At 41.1% G+C, this 26,605-nt stretch overlaps 1 protein-coding gene across 7 annotated transcripts in view; it reads left to right on the top strand.

Moving 5' to 3' along the window:
• Nucleotides 1-17,652, top strand: part of Ralgps2 (Ral GEF with PH domain and SH3 binding motif 2) — a 146,019-nt gene extending 128,367 nt beyond the window's left edge. For 4 of the 7 annotated variants that reach the window (XM_075988333.1, XM_075988331.1, XM_075988337.1 and 1 more), the window contains 5 exons: nt 161-266; nt 3,576-3,668; nt 8,057-8,162; nt 8,899-8,990; nt 12,679-17,652. In XM_075988333.1, the coding sequence (XP_075844448.1) occupies nt 161-266; nt 3,576-3,668; nt 8,057-8,162; nt 8,899-8,990; nt 12,679-12,708 (427 nt within the window). In that variant the 3' untranslated portion in view covers nt 12,709-17,652. The remainder of the gene's footprint in view (nt 1-160; nt 267-3,575; nt 3,669-8,056; nt 8,163-8,898; nt 8,991-12,678) is intronic. The other 3 variants (XM_075988332.1, XM_075988335.1, XM_075988336.1) reach the window with 1 other exon arrangement.
• Nucleotides 17,653-26,605: the final 8,953 nt, after the last annotated feature.

The raw sequence follows: 26,605 nt of genomic DNA, 5'->3' as shown, positions 1-26,605 counted from the left end.
AAATCTCAAATCAGTAAGTCTTTAAAATCCTCAGTGTCTTACCAGCTCTCAATAAAGTATCAAAGTTTTAAAGTTAAGAATATTGGGGTTTCATTTACCGACCCTCTTAATGACTGCTTCAGACATGTGCTTAGCTGCTTTCTGCTTGGTCTTGTTACAGTTCTGCGGAATCAGAAGACTTGGCGGTGCACTTGTACCCAGGAGCTGTTACTATTCAAGGTGTCCTCAGGAGAAAAACTTTGTTAAAAGAAGGCAAAAAACCCACAGTAAGATTCCTCTTATTCTAATGTAGGTCTGAAGATATGCTAATGGCCCGAGAAGCCCGAAAATTGGAAAAGAAATAGATCCGTAGTAGAGTTATAGTCACTAAAAACACACTGTCCTCATTAGGTTTGGTTTTGGTTTCTCCTGGACAAGGAGCACTTCACTCTGAATCAAGAAGGTGAGCACACAGAGACAGGAAGTGCACTTGGTTTCCCTCGTGGGGTATTCCCCAGAGAAGACTGCTTGGACATGGGTCTATAGGCTTTATTAGGTGACCACACTGGGTGTTTGGGATCCCAGTCCTTTCTCAGAGTGCATTTTGAAGCACAAAAGCCATGTCCTAAGTTGACAAACTTCATTTAACAAGAGTAGTTAGCCAGATGTGAGTCTACAGAAGCCAGAGAGCAAGGTTAGTGCTTGTAGAGACTTTCCCGGAACTATGGAGTTTGCTGGGTTAGGCCTTTGTTTTGGTTTGGATAGGTGGTTCTGTCTGTGTGCTGAGTTTTACAGCCTGAATGGCACTTCCATTGTGGAGCTGGTTGTGCTGAGGTCAGAGGCCTAATAAGGTGTGGGGCCTCATTGCAGCTTTTATTCTAATTCTGGTGGTTACTGTAGTTTTCCCCATTGACTTGGGCAATCTTATTTAGTCTAAAAATTATTTGTGCACAGGAAGTGAAGAATGAAGGGAAAGGAGTCACTGCTCCAGGTCATCAGATTCCCTTACCCTGTTGATTAAAGTATTGAAGCTATTATGTAGATTGCAGCTAAATCACATTTTAAATGTGCTTAATCAGATAGTCCTGAACTTCGGTTTCTAAGGTAATTCTTACCCAAAATTATTTTTTAATGGACCCTGAAAATACATTAAGAATAACAATAATAAGCTGGATATGGTGGCATACACCTTTAATCCCATTATTCAGGGAGTAGAGTTTACATAATAAGTTCCAGGCCAAACTAAGTCTACACAGTGAGACCTTGTCTCAAAAAAAAGGGGGGGGGAAAGCATATCATAATTTATTTAGAAAAATTGAAAGTAGAGTAATTCGTAAGAACTAGAATAATTTTGTTCCGTCAGTTTATTTGAACTTTGTAATGTATTTTTCCATGTAAACAGAATCCCAGGACTACATGTTCTCCAAATATCCCTGCCAGAAACAAGAAACTAACAGGACAGAACTTGTAGTATATAGCAAAAAAAGTTTGGTTTTTCTCACAGCATAATAGTTTGATTACTAAGAAAAGTTTTTTCTTTTCTCAAATTACAGTACAGTTTAATTTAAAATATATATTTACTAGGCAGTGGTGACACATGCCTTTGATCCCAGCACTATGGAGGCAGAGGTAGGCGGACCTCTTGAGTTTGAGGCCAGCCTGATATATACAGTACAAGTTCCAGTCTGGGTTACATAGTGAAACCCTGTCTTAAAAGAACATTAAAAAAAATAAGAATAATAAAATGTATACTTTGACACATATCTACACTTACAGCTTTTGAAAATCTAAGGGATTCTGAAAATGTGAAAGTGGTCCATTTATGTCATCTTACTTTGCTTTTTACATCACATTAAACCAAAGGTACACACATTCAGAAAGCTAGCTCTCGAGTGACCTTAGAGTCACATGTGGGCTGTTGTCTGCTGGGTGCTAGAATCTAGCAGTAAGCATGCAAAACTAAGTGCCTGCCTTATGGAGAGTGTGCTCCACTCAGGAAAGCAGAGAGGTTAGCATACAGATGGGCTTCCAAAGGCAGACTGCATCGCTAGCACCGTGAGGAAGTGCCCCCAGAAAGAGATGTGTACAGCATCACAGCCCTGAGTTATGGGTGTGCTGCCATCCGTGCCCACTCCTTCCCTTTTGTTTTGGGGTTTTGTTATTGTTGTTTATTTTTCAAGACGGGGGTTTCTCTGTGTAGACCTGGCTGTCCTGGAACTTCCTCAGTAGACCAGTCTGGCCTCTAACTCAGAGATCCGTCTACCTCTGCTTCCTGAGTGCTGGACTTTGAGGTGTGAGCACACATGTACTGGGTCACCCTTTGTCAGCACTGCTAAGGGATGGTGTGATAAAGGAAAGACTGCTAACCCTGGAAGCCACAAGAATGAGGTTGACTAGAAAACAGGAAAAACAAAAGCAGGGGCAAGAGTGAGAAACCTTGCTGTGAAAAGAGCAAAAGAGCTGGATGATGTCCAGAGGGCAAAGGGGGACTCTTAGGAGGGAAAAGTCTCCAGGCTCACTGTGTAATTGGGTGGAAGAGGGAGGAAATTGAGATGCAGTGGAGAGAGGAATCACTGCAAACACAAATTAAGAAAGAGGAACTGGATTTCCTGAGCATAAAGGGTTAAGTTTATAGTTGAGTGGTGATGGTTCATGTCTTTAGTCCCAGCCTGGTCTACAGAGTAAGTTCCAGGACACCCAGGGCTACACAGAGAAATCCTGTCTCAAAAAAAAAAAAAAAAAGAGAAGTTGAGTTTGTCTTTGATAGCTTCAGGGTTAACAGAACTTTGATAGCAAGAAAGAAGGCTGATTTTTGTGAGTCTATAAACAGGCAGTTATAGAATGTGTGCTGAAAATACAAGTTTTTATTTTTTAATCCAGATTTAAATCTATTTAAACAGAAATTATGTAATGACATCATGGGAGTTAGTATAATAGAACTTTGAGGAGTGGGTATGAAGTAGTTGTCTATACAAGTTCCCGGATAGCCAAGGCTACACTGAGAAACCCTGTCTCAAAAGAAAAGAAAAGGAGAAAAGAGAAAAAGAGAAGGAAAATAGAGAAAGAGTACAGTGACTTGATGGAGTAAAATAATATTTAAAAGTGCTATGAGATTGGTAAACACAATCTTACCTGTCGGCAAAGCTGTGTTCCCTCCCATGATACTCTGCTGCTAAGTAATCAGATACAAAGAAAAAAGCTGCTTCTGCCGTTCCCCCTTATCTCACTAAACCATGAGCTCAGTGGCTAAACTGGGTGGCCAGCAATCTACCTGTCTCCCACCCACAGATGTTTGCAACTGAACACAGCCTTTTCATGTGCTGGGGATCTGAACTCTGGTCCTCATGCTTGCATACAGCAAGCAAGCACTTTATTGGCAGAGCCATCTCTTCAGTACCCAAAAGTTAGGATTCTTGATGAGATGTGGAATTACTTGACTTCTGAAGTGTCTTCACTGAAAGTGGCAGTGATATCCGAGATATAGATTTAGAGATGCTGTAACCTGTCTCTAATAACTGAAGTGAAGAATAGAATAGTGTCACTAAGAAGGTCAAGTCAGAGCCTTTCAGTGATGTTTTCAAGTTTATCTTTTTCAGGTAGCGTCTTGGACAAAGTACTGGGCAGCCTTGTGTGGAACACAGCTTTTTTACTATGCTGCCAAATCTCTGAAGGCCACAGAAAGAAAACATGTAAGTATTCCTCCTCAAAGCCATTAGCTTTGTTTCACTTCTTCCTGGATGTACAGAGAATACCCCTAATAGGATACAAGATAATGTTTCTCATCCAGCTGCTGTCATGCTTACTCCTAAATGCATGTTATAGTTGGAAATGTGTTTAAACAGCCATTCCAAGGAATGCCTTGGAATCACATTTGTGTTTCCAAGTTTTTCCATTGCAAATGTGAAAATAGCACATTGCAGGTATCTGTTTTGGGATTAGACCTGTCTCAACCTGCATTGGGTCAGACCATGGCTCAAAACCCCTGCTTTATAGCCTCAGTTCCTACTATTTAAATGTGAACATGAAAACAATACCTAAAATTCTGTGCCATATCTGGGCATGATGACACACACCTTTAGTCCTAGCACTCAGAGGCAGAGAAGTTAGGATCTCCCATGAGTTCCAGGACTACATAGAGAAGACCCTGTTCCAAAAAGAACAACAAAAACCCTATCTCAGACTCTAATGTGGCATTTCTCCCAGCGGTGAAGAGGCGCCTGTGGGCACAGTAGTTACAGCAGCCTGCTTCCTTACCCTCCATGTTTCCTTAAAAGCCTCTGGATGCTCTTTTCTCTGTATGCAGCCTTTTTAATTACGGAATGTTTACTTTTTAATTAATATACCAAGTCTTAGATTTTATTATGGTATTTCACACATAGGTTTTGTCTTGTTGATCTTCCTTCCCCCATCTTTTCCCACTGCCCCCAGAAGTCTCTTCTCCCACTTGATGCCACATGTTCTGTGCTCCTCCCCCAACAACTCTCTCTTCTTCTGGTCCCCTTCTCGGTTTCATGGCCTAAGCAGACCCACATCTGCACACATATATAAACATAAAGCTAGGATCTGTAGGATCTGCACACAAATGTAGGTTATCTCACACATTTTTTTTTGGATCCATCCATTTCATGCAGTTTTCACTTTTTCTTTGTGACTGGATAAATTCTGTTGTCTATATAGCATATTTTTACTATCCATTCACCTGCTGATAGACATGTAGGTTGGTTTTATTTGCTTAGTATTGTGGATAGAGCAGCAATAAACATGGAAGTGCAAGTATCTGGTGTGACAGAATGTATATAGGTGCATGCCCAGAAATGAAATAGCATAAAACCTGGGCTTATGGGTCATAAAACCTCTGGTCTTATTTCCATTATGGCTGCACTCCCACCCACAGTAATCAAGGCTTCCTCCTTCCCCACATTCTTACCTGCATTTGTTATCTTGACTAGACTAAGTGAAGTAGAATCTCAATGTAGTTTTAATTTGCATTTCCCTGGTGGCTAAGGATATTAAACACATTTCAAAATATTTACTGGCCATTTGTGTTTTATGCTTTGATAACTGTCTAGTCCTCTCAATAGTTCATTTATTACTTGGCAGTTTGGTTCATGTTATGTTTAATTTTTATTTGCAAATTTTCATACATGAGTACACTGTGTATGAATCATTCTGCCCTCGACTCCCCTTGTGTCTCTCCTCTTGAATTCATGACATTATTTCTTGTTTGTGTGTGTGTGTGTATACACAAAGATATGCAGCCTACTGAACCCAATTAGTGTTGCCCTTGTTTGCATGTGTTTAGAGATGTCCACAAAGATTACAATGAGTCAAAGGCCAGCTTGGGCTACAGTGTGAGACCTAATCTCAAAAATGAGGGAGGAGAGAAGAAAAATACTTGGCAACCATATGCCATACATATACCTGAATTGGAGTTATTATTTGTTGGTCCATGAAGAATAAACTTGGGAAGAAAGAAGAGGTATTATTTTGTTATGTCTCTGTTTTTTGAATGTTTAAAAACGAAAGCATACTGATTATGTAAAGTTTTAGTTAAAATATATTTATTGCAAAAAAAACTACAGCTATATTTAAATCTATCACTACATAGTAATGATTGAACAATGTGTTTTATTAGTTAAAATTTTAAAAACCAAACCTGCACTTGGGAGAAAACTGTGTTATTTATAAAGAATAAAACAGAAAAATAGAACAGGGAAATTAATGGAAGGTAAAATGTACTGACTAACCAGCTTTATTAAATGATTATTCATTAGACAGAAATATAAAGATGGATGATATTGCATTAGCTGTGATATAAGATTACATGTGGTCAGAAAGTGTGTATGTATGTGCAAGCGTGTGTGCTTGCCTGGGGGGGGCTGTCAGTATTCCTTTAATATACTGTAATTTCTCATCTAAGAAAAACTTCTCCAGTTACCTTTGAATACGTGCACAAAGATATCGGTAGAAGGATATTCCTGTAATGGTTATAATAACAGAACTCTTAAAATACACAAAATAATTATCAGTAAGGAAATAGTTCTTAGTCGTTTAAAACCACAATCACAGCATAAATATACCCAGTTAGCGTGAAACTGTCAGTAACAGCACAAGTTCCATGCATGGAAGAGGTCAGCAAAGGGGCATAACTTCCCAAACGTGACTCTGCCCTTGTGGGGTGTCTGTACGTCGCTTGCTAGTGCAGCAGAGGTTAGGAGGAGCATCTTAGAAAGTTGCTCTGTCGGGTGTGCCATCCTAACCTGCTTTCCTTTGTATTTTTGTGCCCCTCACATCACTGTTGTACCGTAGTCATTCCGTCCGGTACTCTAACTGTGAAAGGTGTGTAGTAAACGAGCGTGTTTAAGCCTCCTCTAGCGTAAGTCAGCACATCACCAGAGCTGTCGTTGCCGTGAGGGAGCCATTCTCCGGTGGGCGTCATCTTACGTGTCATTTTTGTCACGGCCTAGTTTTCCTTCAGAGTTTACCATACATGTTTGCTTACATAAACGGCAGTTTAACTTTTTAACTGTACTTGTGCTTGCATTCTCTTTTCCTTTTTCTCACTGTGTATCCTCTCTGGACTGGAGCTCTCTCTGTAGACCAGGCTGGCCTTGAACTCAGAGGTCTTCCTCCCCTGCCTCTGCTGGGATTAAAGGTGTGCCACCACACCTAGCTGCTTGTGTGTTTGTTTGTGAGACCGAGTTTCTCTGCTGTGTACTGTTGAAGTCATTGTTGATGTCTGTGGTTGTCACTTACTGCTTTTCAAAGCCAAACAGTCTTCTATTTTATGAGTTTATCAAAATTTAGTCATCATTCTCTTGGTGAGTATTTGATAGGCTGTTTCTTCCCTATTTCTGTGGTGGATGTTCTTGTGCACAGATTCTCTGGGTTATGTCTTGAGGAGTGTAAATATTAAGCTTTTCCAGAAAAGGGAAATTAGGTTTCCTGTCACCAGAAATAATGGGGCTCCCGGTGGCCAGTGTGGAGCACAGCTTTATTTTGTCTGCCATTGGTTACTTAGTGAGTTTCACCCTTCCGGTGTTTTTTCTTCACAAAATGGCTGAGGTTCTGTTGCTTATTCTTATTTTAGTTATTTGGTTAATAAAGTTCTGCATTTAACCAAGCCACACTGGCAATCACATGGTGGAAGTGACTTGTACTCTGTGCTGTGACTTGTGGCAACTTTTTTTACACACTGCTAGATTTGAGTTGTAGTATTTTTAGCACTCCTTATTCCTGTTAGTGAGACTAACCTTACTTTCTGCCCTTTCCCCCACAGAAAAGAGTGGTTACCGATGAAAGTAACCAACATGCTAAAAATACCTCCCTTTTTTTAATTTTTGTAATTTTTCTTGGTTTTGCAAATACAAGTAAGAATTGTTGGATAGCCTCGCTCGCATATGAAATCATCAGGCTGAGGAAGCACACGTGTTAGGATGCAGCCGTGGCTCCTAAGTCAACAGTTCTCAGCCTGTGGGTCAGGAGACCATGGGAAAACACAGGTGCTTACATTGCAACTCATAGCAATAGCAAAATTAGTTATGAAGTAGCAACAAAGTAGTTGTATGTTTGGGGTCACCACATGTGAGGAACTGTATTGAAGGGTCACAGCCTTAGAAAGGTTGAGAACCAGCCGGGCAGCAGTGGCGCATGCCTTTAATCCCAGCACTCGGAAGGCAGAGGCAGGTGGATCTCTGTGAGTTCAAGGCCAGCCTGGTCTACAAGAGCTAGTTCCAGGAAAGTAACCAAAATCTACGGAGAAACCCTGTCTCGAAAATCAAAAAAGAAAGAAAAGAAAGGTTGAGAACCAGTTCTCTAGGTGGAAACACTGTGACCAGGAGAAGCAGCAGATTGACAAGCACGCTTTCCAGAAATGTACGGTGGGACAGTGGCTGTGATGAAGCATGGCACTTGGGCATGCCCCTGTAAAGAGGGCATGCCAAGCTGACCTGGGTCAGCATTAGGTCATACAGCTTACCTCTCCTAAGGGCAGACTGACACTTACCTTTCAGTGAGAACTGGCCATAGAAGTCACTGGTTGTCACCGTTTGTTTTCTCTGATTATCTTACATCCTAGTTCAAGTCAACGTCAAATAAGAATGTGTCTGTGGTGGGGTGGATGGTGATGATGGCTGATGATCCAGAGCACCCAGACCTCTTCCTGCTGACTGACTCCGAGAAAGGTGAGCTGCTCGCCAGGGGATCAGAGGTGCTGCAGACACTCACTCCTGAGCCCTGATCTGTAACGGCATAAACGAATGCAGACAGATTGTAAAATATATATATATATATATATAGCTTTAATGGAGAAATAGACTTACAGAACCACCGTTCCAGCAGAGACCAGGAAAGCAGAAGTGCCAAATTTATAGGCAAACATTAGCCTGAGGCGAACACGCCCCCTAAGGGGCGGGACTTATCCCTACACTGATCCTGGTTCTGCTGTATCACCAACACGGAGGTTGGAGGAATTGCGTCTTTTGATAGTACTTTTATTCCATTTTTCTGTTCTAAGCTTAGATTAAAAGCCCAAGTAATCCAACTCATTGAGTCTATACTCTGACTTTGAACAAAGGCTCACTATATGTAATATAGGCAGTACCTCCTAGAATGAGCGCACAGTAAGGGTGGGGTGATAGCATTTGCAGACTATCTAGAGAAACCACACAGCTTCTTTAATGAACAATTGGGGAACCACAATCCCTTCACTGTGCATACGGTAGAAAGGTGATTTTCTAGACATCAGATCCTGTGAGCATATGGCATAAAGAACTGTGCATTGGGAAATGAGGCTGCAGATGAAGAGAATTCTGAAGCTGAGCACTGGGGTCTGTTTCGCTCAGTCGTCTTGTCTGGCTGGAATGTTAGGTTGTGTTGTCTTTAGATTTATTGTTTTCTACTTGCTTTTGGTGATTTTAGGAAACTCATACAAGTTTCAAGCCGGCAGCAGGATGAATGCGATGCTGTGGTTCAAACACTTGAGTGCGGCCTGCCAGAGCAACAAACAGCAGGTGAGTCCTCCTCCTGCTCAGACTCTGTAGCGTCTGCATTTGTATTTACGTATGTTAGAGAAAGACATTCATAATATAATAATAGCCAAGGCTGGCCTGGAACTCACTAGTTAGCTCAGGCTGACCTCAAACTGTGGTTCTCCTGCCTCAGCACTAGTGTTCTGGGGTTTATGTATGCACTACCATACCTAGTTGGATAATTTTCTCAGTAGTGCATAATTTTTGTTGTTTATAGAAATCAGCGAGGTGTGAAGTCCATATTTTAGAAAGATAATAAGTAAACTATGCAATACAGAGTGAAAGGAAGAGAGACTGGTAGGGAAAGGCACCATATGTAACCGAGCTTTCCCAGAGACAGTGATGCTCACCTGAGTGGTGGGAAGATGGAGAGTGGAGGGCCAATTCAGGCAACAGCCAGCGTGCAGATAAAGCTCGAAGTTTTTAAAATATTCAGGACATGGCCAATGTTTGGGAAAATGACAGATCAGAAGGGTAAAATCCAGGTGGTACTTGGACAGAGCTCTGATTTATCTTTGGTAACAACTTGAAGTGAGTTCCCATGGTTGCAGTGAAGCCATGGTGACCCAGTGGAAAGCCTGTCTCCGAACAGGGTGGCTGTCTGTTGTGCTGTGTTCTCTGGGCCCTCTTGCAGAGATGCCCTGAACCACAGGTTAGCAGACAGGAAACACAGCCACAGTCGCGAATCACAAATTTAGACCTTACCATACGTTTGTGCCATCACTGCCTATCAGCAGACTGTGTTGTGCACTATAAATTCTGAGGGCTTAAATTGTTTTGGTTTTTACTCTTTCATGTTACATCATCAGGCTATTGCAACTCTTCATAAATAAGAAAACTGGCTCTAATACACCAATGACTTTACACATTCAACACGTGCAGGTGCTGGGCCTTGAACCCAGTTGCCATTTGCCTTTCCTTTGTAAGTGTTGTCGGGTGGGCTTTCTTCTATCATAATTATTTCAGTGATGTGTGGAAGGGAAAAATAATTGGTACAGCCTTTAGCAACTCCTTGAAGGACTTAAAATACAAAGGTTTTTGCCCATATTCAGTTAGTGTCTGGGGCAGAATGAAAGAAACAGTCTTTGTTTTACCTAAGATAAATAAAGAAGGCTTTCAGAGTTCTCTTCCGTGCTATGCATTTTCTTTACATATGGTCAGAGGTATTCTTACTTGTAAAGAATCCCAGATTACAGCCAGCCGGCACTGCTGCACACATTAATCCCAGCACTGGGAAGCAGAGGCAGGTAGACCTCTGAGTTCCAGGCCAGCCTGGTCTACAAAGTGAGTTCTAGAACAACCAGGGCTACCCACAGAGAAACCCTGTCTCAAAAAAACAAAAACAAACGTCTCAGGTTTCAAGATTAATCCAGGAGTATGCATAACAACTAGCATAAAGAAAGGCGCACATCTTTTACTGTATTAGTAAACCTTCCTGCCGGGCCATGGCCTTTAATCCCAGCACTCGGGAGGCAGAGGCAGGTGGATCTCTGTGAGTTCAAGGCCAGCCTGGGCTACAAGAGCTAGTTCCAGAACAGGTTCCAAAGCTACAGAAAAAACAAAAAAACTTCCTAATATCACACAGATGTGCAAAAATGGTTTTGTTTTCTGCTTGTTTTATATTAAACAGAGAGTTAGCAAATTTAAAATAGACCCTATGAAGTTTGAAAATTATTCAATGACCCTGACTCAAATGCAAAAGACCTTAAGACACGTTTGGGTGATTTAGAAAATGAAGCTCACTTTTTTAAAATAAAGATTCCATATCACCAAACCTGGGATCTTAAGCACATGAGCCCTTGAGTTATAACTCAGTTATGATATTGTCTCAGAATTGGCTGAGGCTGGAGAGATTGTGCAGTGGTTGAGGGTGCTTGCTGCGTCTGTGTGGCTTGAGTCCCATCACCCACATCTAGTTGCCAGCTACCTGTGTAACTCCAGCTCCAGAGGGAGCAGGTACAGAGAGAGTCTGTGGCCTGTGAGAGCAGCTGGGAAGCTGTGCTGTCTGTGACTCCCTGTAGCCTTCGGGTAGAGAACACAGTTGGGTTTTGCAGGCCTGTGGTATACCCCATTTAACTAGCACACGCAAGGCCCTGCCTGAGTTTCATCCCCAAGACTACTGTAAAAACTTTTTAATTCACACAAGATAAATTTGACTGAAGGTAAATTTGACTCTTCATATTTCTGGTATTTTTATAGAGAAGTCCTTCATATTTCCTATAGAGCTCTCAGTGTAGCTTTCTTTTTTCTTTTTTTTTTTTTTTTTTTTTGGTTTTTCGAGACAGGGTTTCTCTGTGGTTTTGGAGCCTGTCCTGGAACTAGCACTTGTAGACCAGGCTGGTCTCGAACTCACAGAGATCCGCCCAGTGTAGCTTTCTTAAACGTACGTAGAGAAATTGATGGTAATGTTTGGCATCTGTTTGTTTGAGTAAACAGCCATTAGGCCCCTGAATGGCACGAAAACATCTGTATTCTTCCTCCTATTCAGGCATGCCTACTTGAAAGAACATATTAACTTAACTCAATGATTTCCTAAAATTATTTGGCCTGCTGGACTCACTGTTATAAATCCCTGAAGTATTTCCTATCAAATTCCTTTTTTAAAAAATTTAAACGATGTGATGGCGTGTAGATGGAGGCAGCTCGTTCGTTTCCCGGCCTCCTGGACCCAAAATAATCACACAGAAACTGTATTAATTTCAACACTGCTTGGCCAATAGCTTAGGCTTCTTATTAAGTAATTCTTACATCTTAACCTGTTCTTATTATTTTTGTATTTTACCACAAGGCTCATGTTTTACCAGTAAGGTTCTGGCAGGCAGGCATCTTTCTCCTTTGGCGGCTGCATGGTGTCTCTCTGACTCTGCCTTCTTTTCTCCTCTATCTCTGCTCGAATTCCCACCTTACTCTATTCTGTTCTGCCATAGGCCCAAGAAGTTCCTTTATTAACCAATGGTAATAAAACATATTCACAGCATACAGAGGGGAATCGTGCTTGCATTCCTAATACTAAAAAGTTCAAGACTGGCCTGTCTGTGTAGCACAATTAGTAAAAACCCAGAGACAGATATTGGGGTTCAACTTGAAGGTTAGAAAAGCAAAACAGCCAGCCACTGGCTATATGTCTACCTCAGTCCAAAGTCTCGATCATGCCTCCAGGAATCCTCAGAATGAGACTCTCTGAGAGCTGTCTCCTCCCGTCTTAACATTCCTCTCTAGTGCTGGGATTAAAAGTGTGCCTCACTGCCTGGTCTGTGAGGCTGACTTGGGCAGCTGTTTTACTCTCTGGTCTTCAGGCAAGTTTTATTTATTAAAATACAAATGAAATATCACTCCAGGCCTGGGCTACAAAGTTGAGACCTTGTGTTAAGAAAGATACACATAGGTCAGAGTGATTTGGGTTTGGACAGAATACCTGCTAAATTTTGTTTATTAGATCTTATATAAATTGTTAAAAACAGCTTATTTAACAAGAAATCCTATATTTTCTATATAATAACACAATTTATATGTTAAATTTTGAGTTACGGAGCCCTCATTCCAGAGGGTACTGGTGAAGGGAAAAATCACTTTAGGACATGGTGACAAATGTAGTCAGTGACTAATAAACCAGCTTCTGAGCAGTCTGTTTGGAGTGGCAACAATCAGTGTGGGCTGCTTGTGTTTTTAGGTTCCTACGAACTTGATGACTTTTGAGTAAAAGCTGGAGAAAGAGGAGATGTACCGTTGTTCCTGCATGGAGCAAGGACCTGCTGCGAGCACCAGCCGCACCATACCGTGCCAGGAAGAGCCCCCAGGCTCCAGCCCAGCCTCTGGAGCTCAGAACCAAAAGCACTAATTTCAGGGAATGAAGTGAGATATTCCCAGAGAACAAATTGGAGTTGCAAAACAAACTGCCATGAACTACGCTTCTATCTCGGAACTGACCTGTGGAAACCACTGCCTTAACAGAGTGAGAGGAAAACCAACACCAAACAGTGTGTGTGAATCTTCGGTGGTGCTGGGCTTGGAATAAATTGTAGCTACTTTGCGTTTCTTTTAACTTTGTACTAATTTTGGAGGGGAAACCATCTTTTTTTAAATACACTTTAAAAAGGAAAACCCTTTCTAATGGATTCCATCCAGAGCTGTTTTAGGTGCAGTGAGAAGGACCTAGGAGGAGCAGGCCAACAGCCCACCGCAGGGTCTGCTCAGCCTCTGCTCCTGGCTTCCTCATTTCCCCACAGCAAGACGTGGGAGTTGGATGATGGCAGTGCAAGCTGTTGGGGGGTGTTTGGGATAGGGTGTGCTTTATTTGGGGTGAGGGGTGTGTTTAAACTCTACACTTCGGATTTGAGTGCTAGAAGAAGGTGACCTGAAGGAGGTGCAGAGGCCAAGCGTTCCCACGCAGCAAGCTCCAGAAAACACCTTGTTTCTCTCTGCTTTACCTTCTGTTGAATTCACTGTTGGGCCACAAGTCTGAATAGAAAGTGATAATCCCAAGCTGAGGTTTCTGTAGAGTTTTCTCAAGTCACAGGTGTTGGTCATTGTGGTGAAGACCTGGTATGTACCAGGGTCTCACCCTTTGCAGTGTTTAAGGTGCATTATGCCAGACTTTTTATTGAATTTGTTTTTGTTCAGTATGAGGTTCAAGAGCGTACTTGTTTAAAAGATTCTTCATATGTATGTATGTATTTTATTGTGAGACAAAACAGTTTTAAGAAGAATAAAGGCAAAGTTTGCAGCTCTAGAAGTTAAAAATATAAAACATTTCTCTGTATGACTTCCCAAGATGTACCAGAGCATTTTTAGAAAGCTTACTGTCAGTCCCCAACCTGAAGCTATGTTTTGTTATAACTGGCCAAGCAGTTTTGAGAGTGCTTTCCTAGGCGATAACACATCTAATTTTTAAGATAAATGTTGGACTTGAGAGAGCCTCGAACTTTAACCAAGAACGGCCCGTGAATAGACTGCTGAGGGCTGAGCTCTTAGTGGTGGCTCCACATGCAGAGGCCTTGACTTACCACCTCCAAAGCAAATTGTTCTTTCTTTGAGTCACACATAAAACTTCTCACATTTGTATACTTAAAGAATTGTGTACTTTTTATCAGAAATATTTTATCATCAAGTCCACTGAGCTTAATTAGAAAATACTGTGTGTACAATAATTTAGCTAAATAATTAGCTAAAAAGGAGATCAGTTCAAGAGAAAGTGAAGAGCCTTTTCTGAGTGGTTCTAATTTAAATAATTCAAATGTGTTCGTCATGTGACAGAAATAGATTATTTGGTGTTTCATTGACAAGCAGGGGAAGGCACACGCCACCTGTATGGAATGATTTTTTGTATAATGGTCTAAGCTTAACCCATGTTGGGTATACACAGACAAACATTACTGAGTAGCCAGCAGTATTATAATGTAGACTTTGCACATCTTACTTTGTTTTGCATATTTTTAGCAATATCTTAGTTTATCTTGCTCCTGAAATGTTTTAAATAGTGTACTGCGGTTTCTGAGATACTGTGAATGAGAACCCTGTGGCTTATTGCTACTTTATCAGAGTAAGCTAAGCCGTGATGTTGCAGGTGAATCGCATCTGTGGAGAAGGGCAGCTAGCAGAGGCCGGCCTCAGTTTTGCCAAAGAGAAAGCACAGAGGTGGAAGACGTGTTTGCTGCACCAGCTCTCGACACCTGCGGGTGTGTAGGCGGAGAACCACGTTCAGATTTGATTAGCCAGTCTGTGTTAGCACTGTGGCCTCTGGCTGACTGAAGCTATTTTTGTACCTTAAAATTTGCTTTAAACATCAGCCGTTGTTTCTTAGGATGATTTTAGAAACTGAGAGATGAGTGACATAGAATAGCTTGAGTTTTTTGATCTATAATTCACAAAATGGTAGCAGATTATAATTGAAGCAAAGAAAACATTGCCAAACTATATTAAATGTTTGAGTACTTTATTTGTTGGAGAATGAATCCTATTACACAATCCTATTACACTCAGTTGTAAAGTGACTCACAGGCTCATTTTCATGAACATTAAAGCTCACTCGTTTCTCTCCTAGCCATGGAGAGCTCTTTAGAAATTCAGTTAAAGTATATACTTCAGCTGGTGTATGAGCAGACGGAACGGGGTGTTCTAGACTTGGTGCAGTGGTGTGTAGTGCCAGCCGTGTCTCATCTGACGACTTATTTTTCTTACGTCCATGTTAGAGTGTACCTGAGAAACGACTGCACAATGCCCAGGCACTGTTTGCAGTCCACCTGCTTATTTTCAAAATATCTTCGCTATAGTGTCTATGCTGTAAGGGTCAAAAGAGAATTGATGAAATACATCTTTCTTTTTGGTTTTGTTCAGTGTGTATTTGTGTAAACAATTCAAAGGAGGACCCAGTTTGGGAGTATCTCTCTCCTCAGCATGTTTCCGTGGCGGTCACTTTTTCTGTATGAGCAGAACCACCTTCTTCATAGTCTGCTGCTCTTGGGCCTCAGTGTCAATAGTCAGGGTGATCACAGCTGCAGAGTTGATGATGAGCTTTGTTTCCTCCATGAGGTTTATAAAGAAGCCCAACAAGCAGTGTGGTTGGGAGGAATGGAGTCACGCTTAGACCCCTCAGTAGCTAAGTAGCAGCTTTGTCAGCCTCTGGGGATTCTCCAAAGCCTTTAGCAGAAAGTTAGATCTGTTAATTACATACACTTAAAACTGTGAGGCACTGTATTGACTGGAAATGAGTACTAATAGACTTCATTCATTGGCTTCTTAAGAGAACATACCTTCTGTTGGTATCCTTCCTGTTTATGGAGGCACTTTCCTTTCTAACTGGGTTTTGAGCCATCCTGTTACCTTCTGCAAACAAGAGGTACCAGGGTGGCTTAATGGAAGATAAGCTTTAATTTAAAAATCCTCTGCCCCCAAGACTTTTAAAAGAATTGTATCCTTTTGAAAATGAAGCTGAGCTCGATTGTGCCGGAGCCCCAGCAGGAGTGTTGCGAGAAAAGGGAGCCCGTGGTGGGCGTGTCTGACTTTAGCCTCCTCTTAGGGCTCATTTTCTCTTCTTTTGTATTATTTCTTATTACCATCCTTCTTTTACAGCCAGGCAGGTGTTGCTTTTTTTCTAAGCCTTTTAGACACAAAAACATTGCTGTTAAGTAGCTTTGATGATAAATTACATGTGAACCTTTTCAGAATGATTTAAGTACCTTTTGGCTTTGCTTCCCTAAAAATGGCTTGTGTCTAAAGTGACTTGAGTTTGAGAGCTCTACTGAAGAGATGCATAGACTCCCGCTTTGCAGCTCAGTGAAGGCAATTGCATTACCCTCTTGCCAGCCATAGTGTGGAGAACATTGGATCCGTGCCTTATCAATTTGGAAACCAGTTTTAGGGCATTGAAGACGGCTATAATCATCTGCCCTCTTAATCCTCTGGCTTAAGGGCTGTGCCATCCCTCTCTTCACCCACAGTTTCACAGCAGCCTGAAGATGACTGGGCAGACATCTGGACACCGCAGTCCTCCAATTGTAATTCTTTTGCAGATAAGCCCCCCTCCCTGCTGCTGTCTTGTCTGGGTAGGTTAATCATAAATGCGCTCACATGAGCCTTTTGATCGCACTCTGAGTGCTGTCTCTGAAGAACTCCATCTGAGTATGTTTGAATGTTGTTTTGAACTTAGGTTTAGTGACAAGGGCTGTTGGGGAAATTCCTGACAGTAAGATGCATGCAGGAGTTGTTTCGGTTTTACTAAAATACTTGGTGGCGATCCCTTCAGCCAGAAATGAAATGTATTTCAGTTTCCTATTTAAGACAGAATGAACAAGCAGTCCCTTACCCTGCTGGTTATTGCTTACTTGAAAATACACAAGAAAGAGACAGTGCTATTAATAAATCAGGCAAGAGAAACCTAAGCTAGGTTTCTCAGCCAAAGCAAAGTTTGGAAACATTTTGCTTAGGATGTTGGAAAGCCAGGAGATACTGTTGTCTGAGTAGAAATGCTGTTTTCAGAATCCTTAGAGAGTGGTAGACACAGACACACATGGTCTTTGGAGCCAGTGAAAGGGTTAGCAGGTCCTTGGTGGTTTTTTAGCAAAATTTAAAATCTGATTCCAGCCAATTGGTCTACAAAATAGAGTTAAAGGAATTCATGGAGTGCTTGTGGGAAGGAGAGCAGAAAATGCCCACTATCAGCAGGATATTTCAAATTTTTATATCAAGTAACGAATGTCATGTCCCTGAAGATGTCACCTGGTAGAACTCACAGTACAGTTCCAGGAAGTATTGAGTTAGTGGCTGTGACCATGATAGCTGATGGGAGACCCAATCTGCAGCTTGGTTGTAGATGTCCATTCTTTGACAACTCACTGAAGGACCTGGAAGGAAGAGCTCAAACATCTGTAGGGATAGATATCCAAAGCTAATATTAAAAAAAAGAAAGAAAAATTCACAAGCCATTTTCATCCTTTGTTTCAGTTAACTTGAGGTACTTAATGATGAAGTGTTCACTTGCACTATGACCTCCTTGAGTGATGTGCAACTTGGTTCCTCTCTGGTTTTGTTTCCTTTTAATATGCAGAAGTGAGTGTGTGATCTTCAGTGTGTTTGCATAAGCTAACTTAAGATGAATTTAAGAACAGTTTTCTGAAATATTTCTATTGAAATAAATGACTTAAAATTATAGATTGTGTGATGTTTTATTACTGTATTTGCATTTAAAATGCCGTCAACTTTGTTGGTTTTGTTTGGGTTTTTTTAACCTTTCAGAAGAAATGAATAAGAACAGTTGCTACAGAGAGAAGTTCTGAATGACTATGCCCAGAATGAGAATGCTCTGGCATTCGTTGTACATAGAGGGATCTTCTACTCCCCCACTGAATGTGAACAGTCCCCCCAGAGGCATCTTGCTCAAACAATCCCATAGGTTCTAATACTCAACATTTTGCCTCCAGGACTAGATATTTTTACCTAGGTCATCATGTATGCTAAGCATACATTCTGCCACTGAGGTTTAATCCTGTCTCCTTTAAGACAGAATCTCAGTAAATTGCTTGGGCTGGCTTTTTTTTGCAATCCAAAAGGACTTGAATTTGAGATCCTTCTGTCTGACCTTTGAGGCCAGGTAAGGCTTCATTTGGTTGGTTGTTTGGTTGGTTGGATGGCTGGCTGGTTTGGTTGGTTGGGTTGGCTGGCTGGCTGGTTTGGTTGGTTGGTTGGCTGGCTGGTTTGGTTGGCTGGCTGGCTGGCTGGCTGGCTGGCTGGCTGGCTGGCTGGCTGGCTGGCTGGTTTGGTTGGTTGGCTGGCTGGCTGGCTGGGTTGGTTGGTTGGGTTGGTTGGTTGTCTGGCTGGCTGATTGGGTTGGTTGGCTGGCTGGCTGGTTTGGTTGGTTGGCTGGCTGGCAGGTTTGGTTGGCTGGGTTGGTTGATTGGTTGGCTGACTGGGTGGGTTGGTTGGTTGGTTGGTTGGTTGGTTGGTTGGTTGGTTGGTACACAGACTCCTTTGCCAGCCTGTGGAGCTTTCAGTCAGTGGAAGAGCAGAAGCACCTGTGTTGAGGTAAGCCGTCCCTTAAGAATTCCTCATGAGCTCTGCCTTATTAAGGACTTTGGAAATTTTCTCAGGGCAAAACTGCCCCGTGTTTCTGCTGTAAGGACCAGTCTCCAGCAGCTCAGGAGTTGAAGGGGGGTGGGGCACAGAGTCCGCAGACTAAGCACTCAGCTGGCTTTTCTGAGGGAGTAAAAAGTTTTCTGGGGCCATTGAAAAAGGGAAACACACACTCGGGTCCATCATACCAGGTTCTTAGCTAGAGTGCTGGTGAACGGCAAGTCTTCAACAGGTCAGAGAAACTTCCGAGGAGATGCAGAGCAGGCAAACACAGGAGGACTTTTCTCAGGGCCAAAGCCTATTTTTATTATTCTTTCTGTTGTTTGCTCTACTCTTCTGTTCTGTTCTTCTATCCTGATGATTCCCTTCTGTCTTTCTTGATGTCTTCCTTCTCTCTTTCTTATTTACAGCTTTTATACCCCAGCAAAATCTTTCAAGCAATATAAAAATTGCATTGTGGTTACCTTCTGTTTTTCAAGTGAATGATTACAATGAATACAAGTAAAAAAAAAAAGTTTTCCAAATCACATGATTTGACATTTTACATGTTACAGGTAAAAATCCAATTATCCCCATTTCCAAGCCACTTGTTACAGATTAACAAAGTATATTCAAACGAGGTATTTTTCTCATTCAGTTCTTTTACTGGCAGGCTGCATTTTGCAGTTACAAAGGACCAATCTTTTTTTTTTTATTTCCAAAGGTAACCTTTTAAAAAAATCTTCAAAGGATCACAAGTGTAAGTTTTATATATGAAAACCAGTCAGTCCTCAAGGTGCATACCCACTCATGAACAGTTTGTTATTAAATCATATCAGGAAACTGAGGGCAGAAATGGGTATATGGGATTCACCATTGCTTTGATCACCATCAGCCAGCAATAGCCAGGCTGCCGTTGGTTTTGTTTCCTGGCCTCAGGTCTCTCATTCAACTATTAAAAATGTGTCTTTCTAGACTTTAAATTGCTCCCCAAGATTTTCTACCTCAATTAATGAAAACATCTTAACCTAACCTTAAATTATTTAAAGCTTTGTTTTAGCTATGATGCACACTGAACCCATGAACACATCTCCCAAAATTAAGATTAAAAGATTTTGAGGTAGCCTAGTTTCTGGGACTCAGTTGTTCTCCTTAATCATGAATGTAATCCATAGTCTGTACGGCTCCTCAAGAGAAACTCGTAGCTGAGTCCTTGGTCCTGTTTTCTACCCTCTGCAGCCCCTGCTCTACCAGGGGCAGGGCCAATACTATATTCTGCCTTTACCTGTATTCATTTTCCTACTAATCTAACCTCTACCATAATCCTTTACTGCATTTGTTAAAACCCTTAGCCATCAAAATTTGCTAAACTAACACTTACTGTATAAAATCTTAACTTCAGTTAAACAGTACAGCTTAAGAGAAAATTGTCCTCATAATAATCCACAGATAAAAATGCCCAGTGAAACGGTGTATTTCCTTGAGATAATCACACTCGTTAAAGACAAAGGGATCCCCCCTCCCATACCCATTCACACACACCAGGCAAGACACCAGAGGAAAAATGGTAGCGGCAACCATGTAAAGGCACAGCAGTAGCAAGACATTCTGGAGCCAGAGCCCTGGGGCCTTACCTATCCAAGACTTACCCATCAGTGCCTCGCGCTCTGGTGGGCAGAACTGGAGCTCAGTGCCACCTGCTGCTCTGATGTGGCCACCAACGCTGTGTAACCATAATTGGGTTTTTTCAGTCATTTTCTCCCGTCTTCAGTGACCTTTGAAAACTCAGGAATTTTTTTATAGTTAATTCTTAACACTAAGTCAATACAGCATTAAATACTATATGACGATTATCTTTTGCATCTTCAAAATCACCTTAACTGCCCCTGAGTCCTGTCTCAGGACCAGCCTTCCTTCCCAGTGTCATAAAAACACTGCTGTCACTTCCTTAACTGCTTTGGTAAATAGATTAGTTTGAGAATTAACATTTTTAAAGTTTATCTGTTTACTTAGGGATTTTACTTTATTATTTCTGTTTTCTTCTTAATGGTTTTATATATGAGTTCTTTTGGTTTTTCGAGACAGGGTTTCTCTGTGTAACAGCGCTGGCTGTCCCAGAACTAGCTCTTACAGACCAGGCTGGCCTCAAACTCACAAAGATCCACCTGTCTCTGCCTCCCAAGTGCTGGGATTATAGGTGTGTGCCACCAATGTCTGGTGTGGTTTTATGTATGTTTTAATTAGCTTAAATCTAGTTAAATTTGTTTTTACTTTGACTTTTTTCATTTTCTTTTCATTTCTCTCTGAGAATGCTGTTGACTTTTAGGTGCGTATATCCAGCAACCTTTTGAGAAGTCAGTTATAATAGCTTATCCTTAGATTTTTGGTGTATCTAACTACAAGCACAACAGGTTTGTCTCTTCTGTCTTTGGCTGTGTGTGTGTGTGTCTGTGTGTCTCACTTGTCTCATTTGGTTTGGACTAGAGTATAGTGCCGGGTCAGATGTAGTGATGGCGCTCAGAGAATTTAATTACCCAGTCTTCTCAGCAGCCCTCAAGGGTGCATAAGACAGATAAGGAGAGCCCAGATGGACCCTGAGCTTGTCTTTATCACAGCCCACGTGTGCTTTTGATTGGCTTTTATTTCACTTTTAAGTAAGCTAATTTTCAGCTTTAGTTTCTGCTTTTTCTTATAATTCTTGTATACTCAGGCCATTTACTCTGAGCTGCCTCTGATGACTCAACACTAAGTAGGATGCTGGGCCGCAGGCTTTACAGTCTCGCGTCAACCCGTAGTTTATGCCACTGTTTCTGAACTGGAAACAGTTTTGTCCCCCAGGAGTTACTTGCCTGATGAAACTTGGCACAGCTGGGAAAGGGTTCTTTGGGCACCGAGCAGTGAAAGAGCCAAGGGCTGCTGCTGCTCAGTGTCAGTACAGCCCAGACTCAGAAACCCTGGTCTGGGTTTTTATATCTCACTAATTCAAAATGTTGGTCTTGCTTATGTGAAAAGTTCAGCTTATGTCTGGACTTTTAACTCCCCCCTTTCTCGGCAGTTCAGCCTAGTGTATCTAGAAAGACAGCCTGAATTAGCAGCGCAAGGATATTTTCATGGCCTGAGCCACTTGGGCTGAAGAGTAAAGAGCTGGAATTTTATGTGAGGGAGACCAAAGTCCAGAACGGCAAGTAAGTCATCCTCTGGGGCTCATACAGTCACGGTGTTTAGTCTGTGTTCAGCAACAACAAAAACACTTGAGCTAAAAGCTAAATGCTTCAACCTAAAGCAAACTGAATGAGAACATAGTAAATGAGCGTGTCTGTTAGAATGCCTTCCTCTCTGTTCTTGTAAGTCTAGAAGGATTGCCCTACAGAATTGGCCATCAGTATGTTAGACTGCCTTGTCTGTTAAATCTTTCAGTTAAACCAGAGACACTGTGCTTTTTTTGATGATGTACAAGTATTATTTTTTTAAAAATCCGCATTGAAAAAAACCCAAGCAATACAAAAAGCTGTCGGGTGGAAGCTGCCTGTCCCACCTCCCAGACATCCCCTTCATAGTTAATAAAACCATTATCCTGGAGTCAGTTCCTAGACTCATTTGTTTCTGACTCAAGCTCTGGGAATGTATTATTTAACTCTCTGAAGCAAATGTCCAACCTAGGACCCTCACGTATATGCCAGCACTGGTACAGCTAAGAGTATGCCAATAATGGTGCTACCTCAAATCAACAGGTGATGCAGATTTGTTACATCCTTTTTATCTTAGGAGATTAGATGCAGCATCCTAAAATGACATCAAAGGCTTTCTTACCCAAAACAGGTTACATAAAGATTTTGGATGCTGAGTAAACTAGCTGGCATTTTCCACTTTCCTGTAACAGATAAGTAGCTCCAGATGTCAGATTCCTCAGCCCACGCCTTATTAGATGAGACACAAAATTGTCCGTATTAACCACTTTGGGCCTATAAGGCAGTAATTTCATGTGTCTTGTCCTGATATATTTCTTAAAGAACTACGCAAGTCAAAAACCACAATTTATTTCAGGTCTTTAAGCAATCAGTATTAGGAAAGTTTGGCCACAAAAACACAAGTCCTCTGGATTTGAGAAAAGTAAACATTTTTTTCTAGTGGCAAGAAAGTTTTTGGTATTTTGACATCATGAGGAGCTGAAAGTAGTTTATCTTTTAAAGATATATTTGTTTTTATTCATGTGTATGTATGAGCCCGAATGAGTGTATGTACATGATGTGGATCCAGTGCCCAAAGAGGTGTTGGGTCCACTGGAACTGAAGTTGCAGACGGTTGTGAGCCACCATGTGCTGAGACCCAAACCTGGGCCATCTTTAGGTGCAACAAGTGCTCTTAACCACAGCCATCTCCACAGCCCTGAAAGTAGTTCGCGTCTGGCCTTCAATTTTAATTTGAGAGACTTTTTGTCACCTATTTTTCTTTTCACCTCATTTCCATTCTATTGTCCTTGAAAATGTTAATGGAGGCGGCATCTGCCCCACGGTGGTCCTGATTCCCTGAGTTAAATTAACCATCCCTGAAAGAAGATCCCGGGAAGAAGTGGATCCCAGCAATGTGTTGCCCAGCTAGATAAAAGTTACATTGCTAGAAGCTTGCAGTACACCTTATGGCTTCCCAGTCAACCATAATCTGAAAATAGTAAGTGGAAAGTTCCAGAAAATGCATGCCAGTCTGAGTAACTTAATGAAATTGTGCAGATTCTCCCCATTCTGCCCAGAGTGTGAGTCGCCCTTTTGTGTGGTGGAGCCGTGCTGTGTGCACAGCTTGCCCATAGTCATTTAGTAACTGCCTTGGTGTTACCTACTGTCATCATATGTTCCTGTAGGGCTTGTTTTACACTAGTGGTTCCCGAAATGGGAGAGTAATGGCACTAGCAATTCAGATAAGTCAGAAAAGTGGTCAAGGGAAAGCTACAGAGAAACAAGATGATGGACTAGCTAAGTTCTACATTAAGAACACATTTTTGAAATCTTGAAGTTTGTGCAAACTTTGATACCAAATAAATCTGTAAAAGTCATAGCCATTGCACAGAACCCCAGGACAATATACAGCTTCCCAGTAATACTGAAATTAATGTCTTAGTTACCCCCATCAAAAGAGACTAATCAGGCATGCTGGTATGCATAACTAATCCCAGCTCTTGGGAGGCAGAGGCAGGTGGGCCTCTGTGAGTTTAAGGCCAGCCTGATCTAGATAGTTCTAGTAGAGAGACCTTGTCAAAAGAGAAGCTAGTAGATGGATTAGAAAACAGAATTCCTCATTTTGCTGTCTTCAAATAAAAAAAAAATGTCACCACCAAATGTAACAAGTCTTTTCTCAGTCCCACCAGCTAACTCCCCAGTAATGACACAGAAACTTATTATTTATTATGGAAGCTCAGCCTATAGCTTAGGCTTGTTCCTAACTAGCTCTTATATTTTTTTTTATTTATTTATTTAATTTTTTTTTTTGTTTTTCGAGACAGGGTTTCTCTGTGGTTTTGGAGCCTGTCCTGGAACTAGCTCTTGTAGACCAGGCTGGTCTCGAACTCACAGAGATCCGCCTGCCTCTGCCTCCAAGTGCTGGGATTAAAGGTGTGCACCACCACCACCCGGCTAGCTCTTATATCTTAAATTAACTCATTTCTATTAAATTAACTCTCTTCCGTCTTGCACCTCCTGTTTCTTCTGTGTATCCAGCTGGCAACTCTGCTTTTCTTATTCCCAGAGTCCTCTCTGTCTCCGAAAGTCCCTTCTCACCTATTCCTACCTCTCTGTTGGCCATTTAGCTCTTCATTAAACCAATCAGTGCCTTGGCAAAGATCCATCTTCACAGTGTAAACAAACATTCCAAAACAATCAAAGGTAAACACTGTCTTCAGGTGAAAGGATGAAGGAAGGTATTCCAAGCACATGGGGCTAAGAGAAAAGCAGACAGCTCACTTCTAACTGGTCAAAACAAAGTGAGGGCACTTGATAATGAAGGGAACAAATACAGGCTCATCCAGTTTCATAAAATCAAGGATTATTAAATTTTAATCACAGGTTAACCCTTATATAGTGACTTCAATGCCCTACTTTATTACAAAGATTAACTGGACAAAATAAATAAACATTGGGTTTAAATGACATCATAGATCAAATGAACCTAACAGACAACTACAAAACATTCACCCAAATGCCAAAGACTGCATATCACATTCTTAGCAGTCCAGGAAACCTCTCGATAGGTCGCATACCAGGGCACCAAATAAGGTTCAATAAATATGAGAAAATTGAAACAACATCCTGTATTCTATCTGACCACACTGAGATAAAGCTGAGAATCAACACCAAGAAAAGCATCAGAAAAGACAGAATATCTCAGAGATTAAACAACACATACTAAATGATAAAGAAGACACAAATTAATAGTAGATGAAAACGGAGACATAACAGACACAAAGGAAATTCAGCAGCGTAAGATCATACTTTAAAAATGTCTATTCCACCAAATGGAAAAATCTAAAAGAAATGGATGAATTTCTAGATGCATATGACCTTCAAAGTACGACCAAGCTTATTACATGATTTTAATATATCTTTTATAAGTGTCAAGGTAGAAGTAGACATTTAAAATCTCCTACCCTTAAAAAAAAATCACCCATGGCCAAATGGAGTTGACACAGAATACCACCAGACCTTCAAAGAACTAACATCAGTGGTTGTCCAATAAGTCATTAAGATACAAAAGGAACACTTCCAAACTATTCTTCAAAGCCAGTTATTACCCCCATACCAAAAACCAGATAAAACCTCTGCAAGAGAGAGAAACAAAGGAAGAAGACACAACCTAATCTCCCTTTTGAAAATGAACACAAAAATACAAACCAAACTTAAGAACATATCCATGATAGAGCTACCATTTGTCTGAGGATGCAGGCATGCTTCAACATACCATAAATCAACACTGTAATTCACACATAAATGAATTGAAGGAAGGGAAAAAACTATATGACCACCTCAGCACAGAAAAGGTCTTTGGCAAAATCCAACATGCCTTTATGGTTAAAAAAAAATCCAGAGACTTTAATAAAGGAAAGGGGCATAATAAAGGCTATATATATATATATATATATATATATATATATATATATATCAAACCTATAGCCACTGTCGTGTTAATGGTGAAAACCACAAAGTATTCCAGCTAAGGTCAGGAAAAGACAAAGGCATCCTCTTGTCACCTCGTCAGTATAGCACCTGCTAGAGCAATAAGGCGAGATGAGAAAACAAAGGGACACAATCCAGAAAGAAAAAAGCCAGAGCATGCCTATTTTCAGATTCTGTGTCTCAACACTTCCCACAGTGACAGGTTGACAGGTTCAAATTTAACATGCTCAAATCAGTAGCCTTTCAATATACTAAGAGACATGCTGAGAAAGAAATCAAGGAAGCAATCCCGTTCACAATAGCAAAACAACAACAAAAAAACTTCCCAAGGAAATGAACTATTTATACAACAAAAACACTGAAAAAAAAAAAGGAAGACACTAGAAGACAGTGATTTGCCCACCCCCGTGCTCATGGATTGGTAGAAAATGATCATACTACCAGAAACAATCTACAGACTTAAGGCAATTTCTATCAAAATTCCTTTGCAATTCTCACAATCTTAATAGTCATATAGAAACTTAAAAGACTCCATATAGCCAAAAAAAATCCTGAACAATAAAAACATTGCTGAAGGTATCACCAGTCTTGACTTCAATGATACCACAAAGCCATAGTAGTAAAAACTACATGGCTGTGCTAGAAACATCTACCATATGACCAGCTGTGCAATTCCTGGACCTACATCCGAAGAACTGTATATCCTACTATAGACACATAATCAGTGGAATAAAAGTTAGGATCCATGTCTAATTCCATGTGCCTACATCTACCTGAATTTTTAAAAAGATGCCGAAAATGCACACTGGAAAAAAAGAGCCTTGTCAACAAATGTGCTTGGAAAATTAACCACGTGTAGAATGAACAATACTTATCTGTCCCCCTGCACAAAAA

This window comes from Microtus pennsylvanicus, chromosome 10, assembly GCF_037038515.1.
Source record: "Microtus pennsylvanicus isolate mMicPen1 chromosome 10, mMicPen1.hap1, whole genome shotgun sequence".
NCBI classification, from domain to species: Eukaryota; Metazoa; Chordata; class Mammalia; order Rodentia; family Cricetidae; genus Microtus; species Microtus pennsylvanicus.
This window is presented reverse-complemented; position numbering and strand designations above follow the sequence as displayed.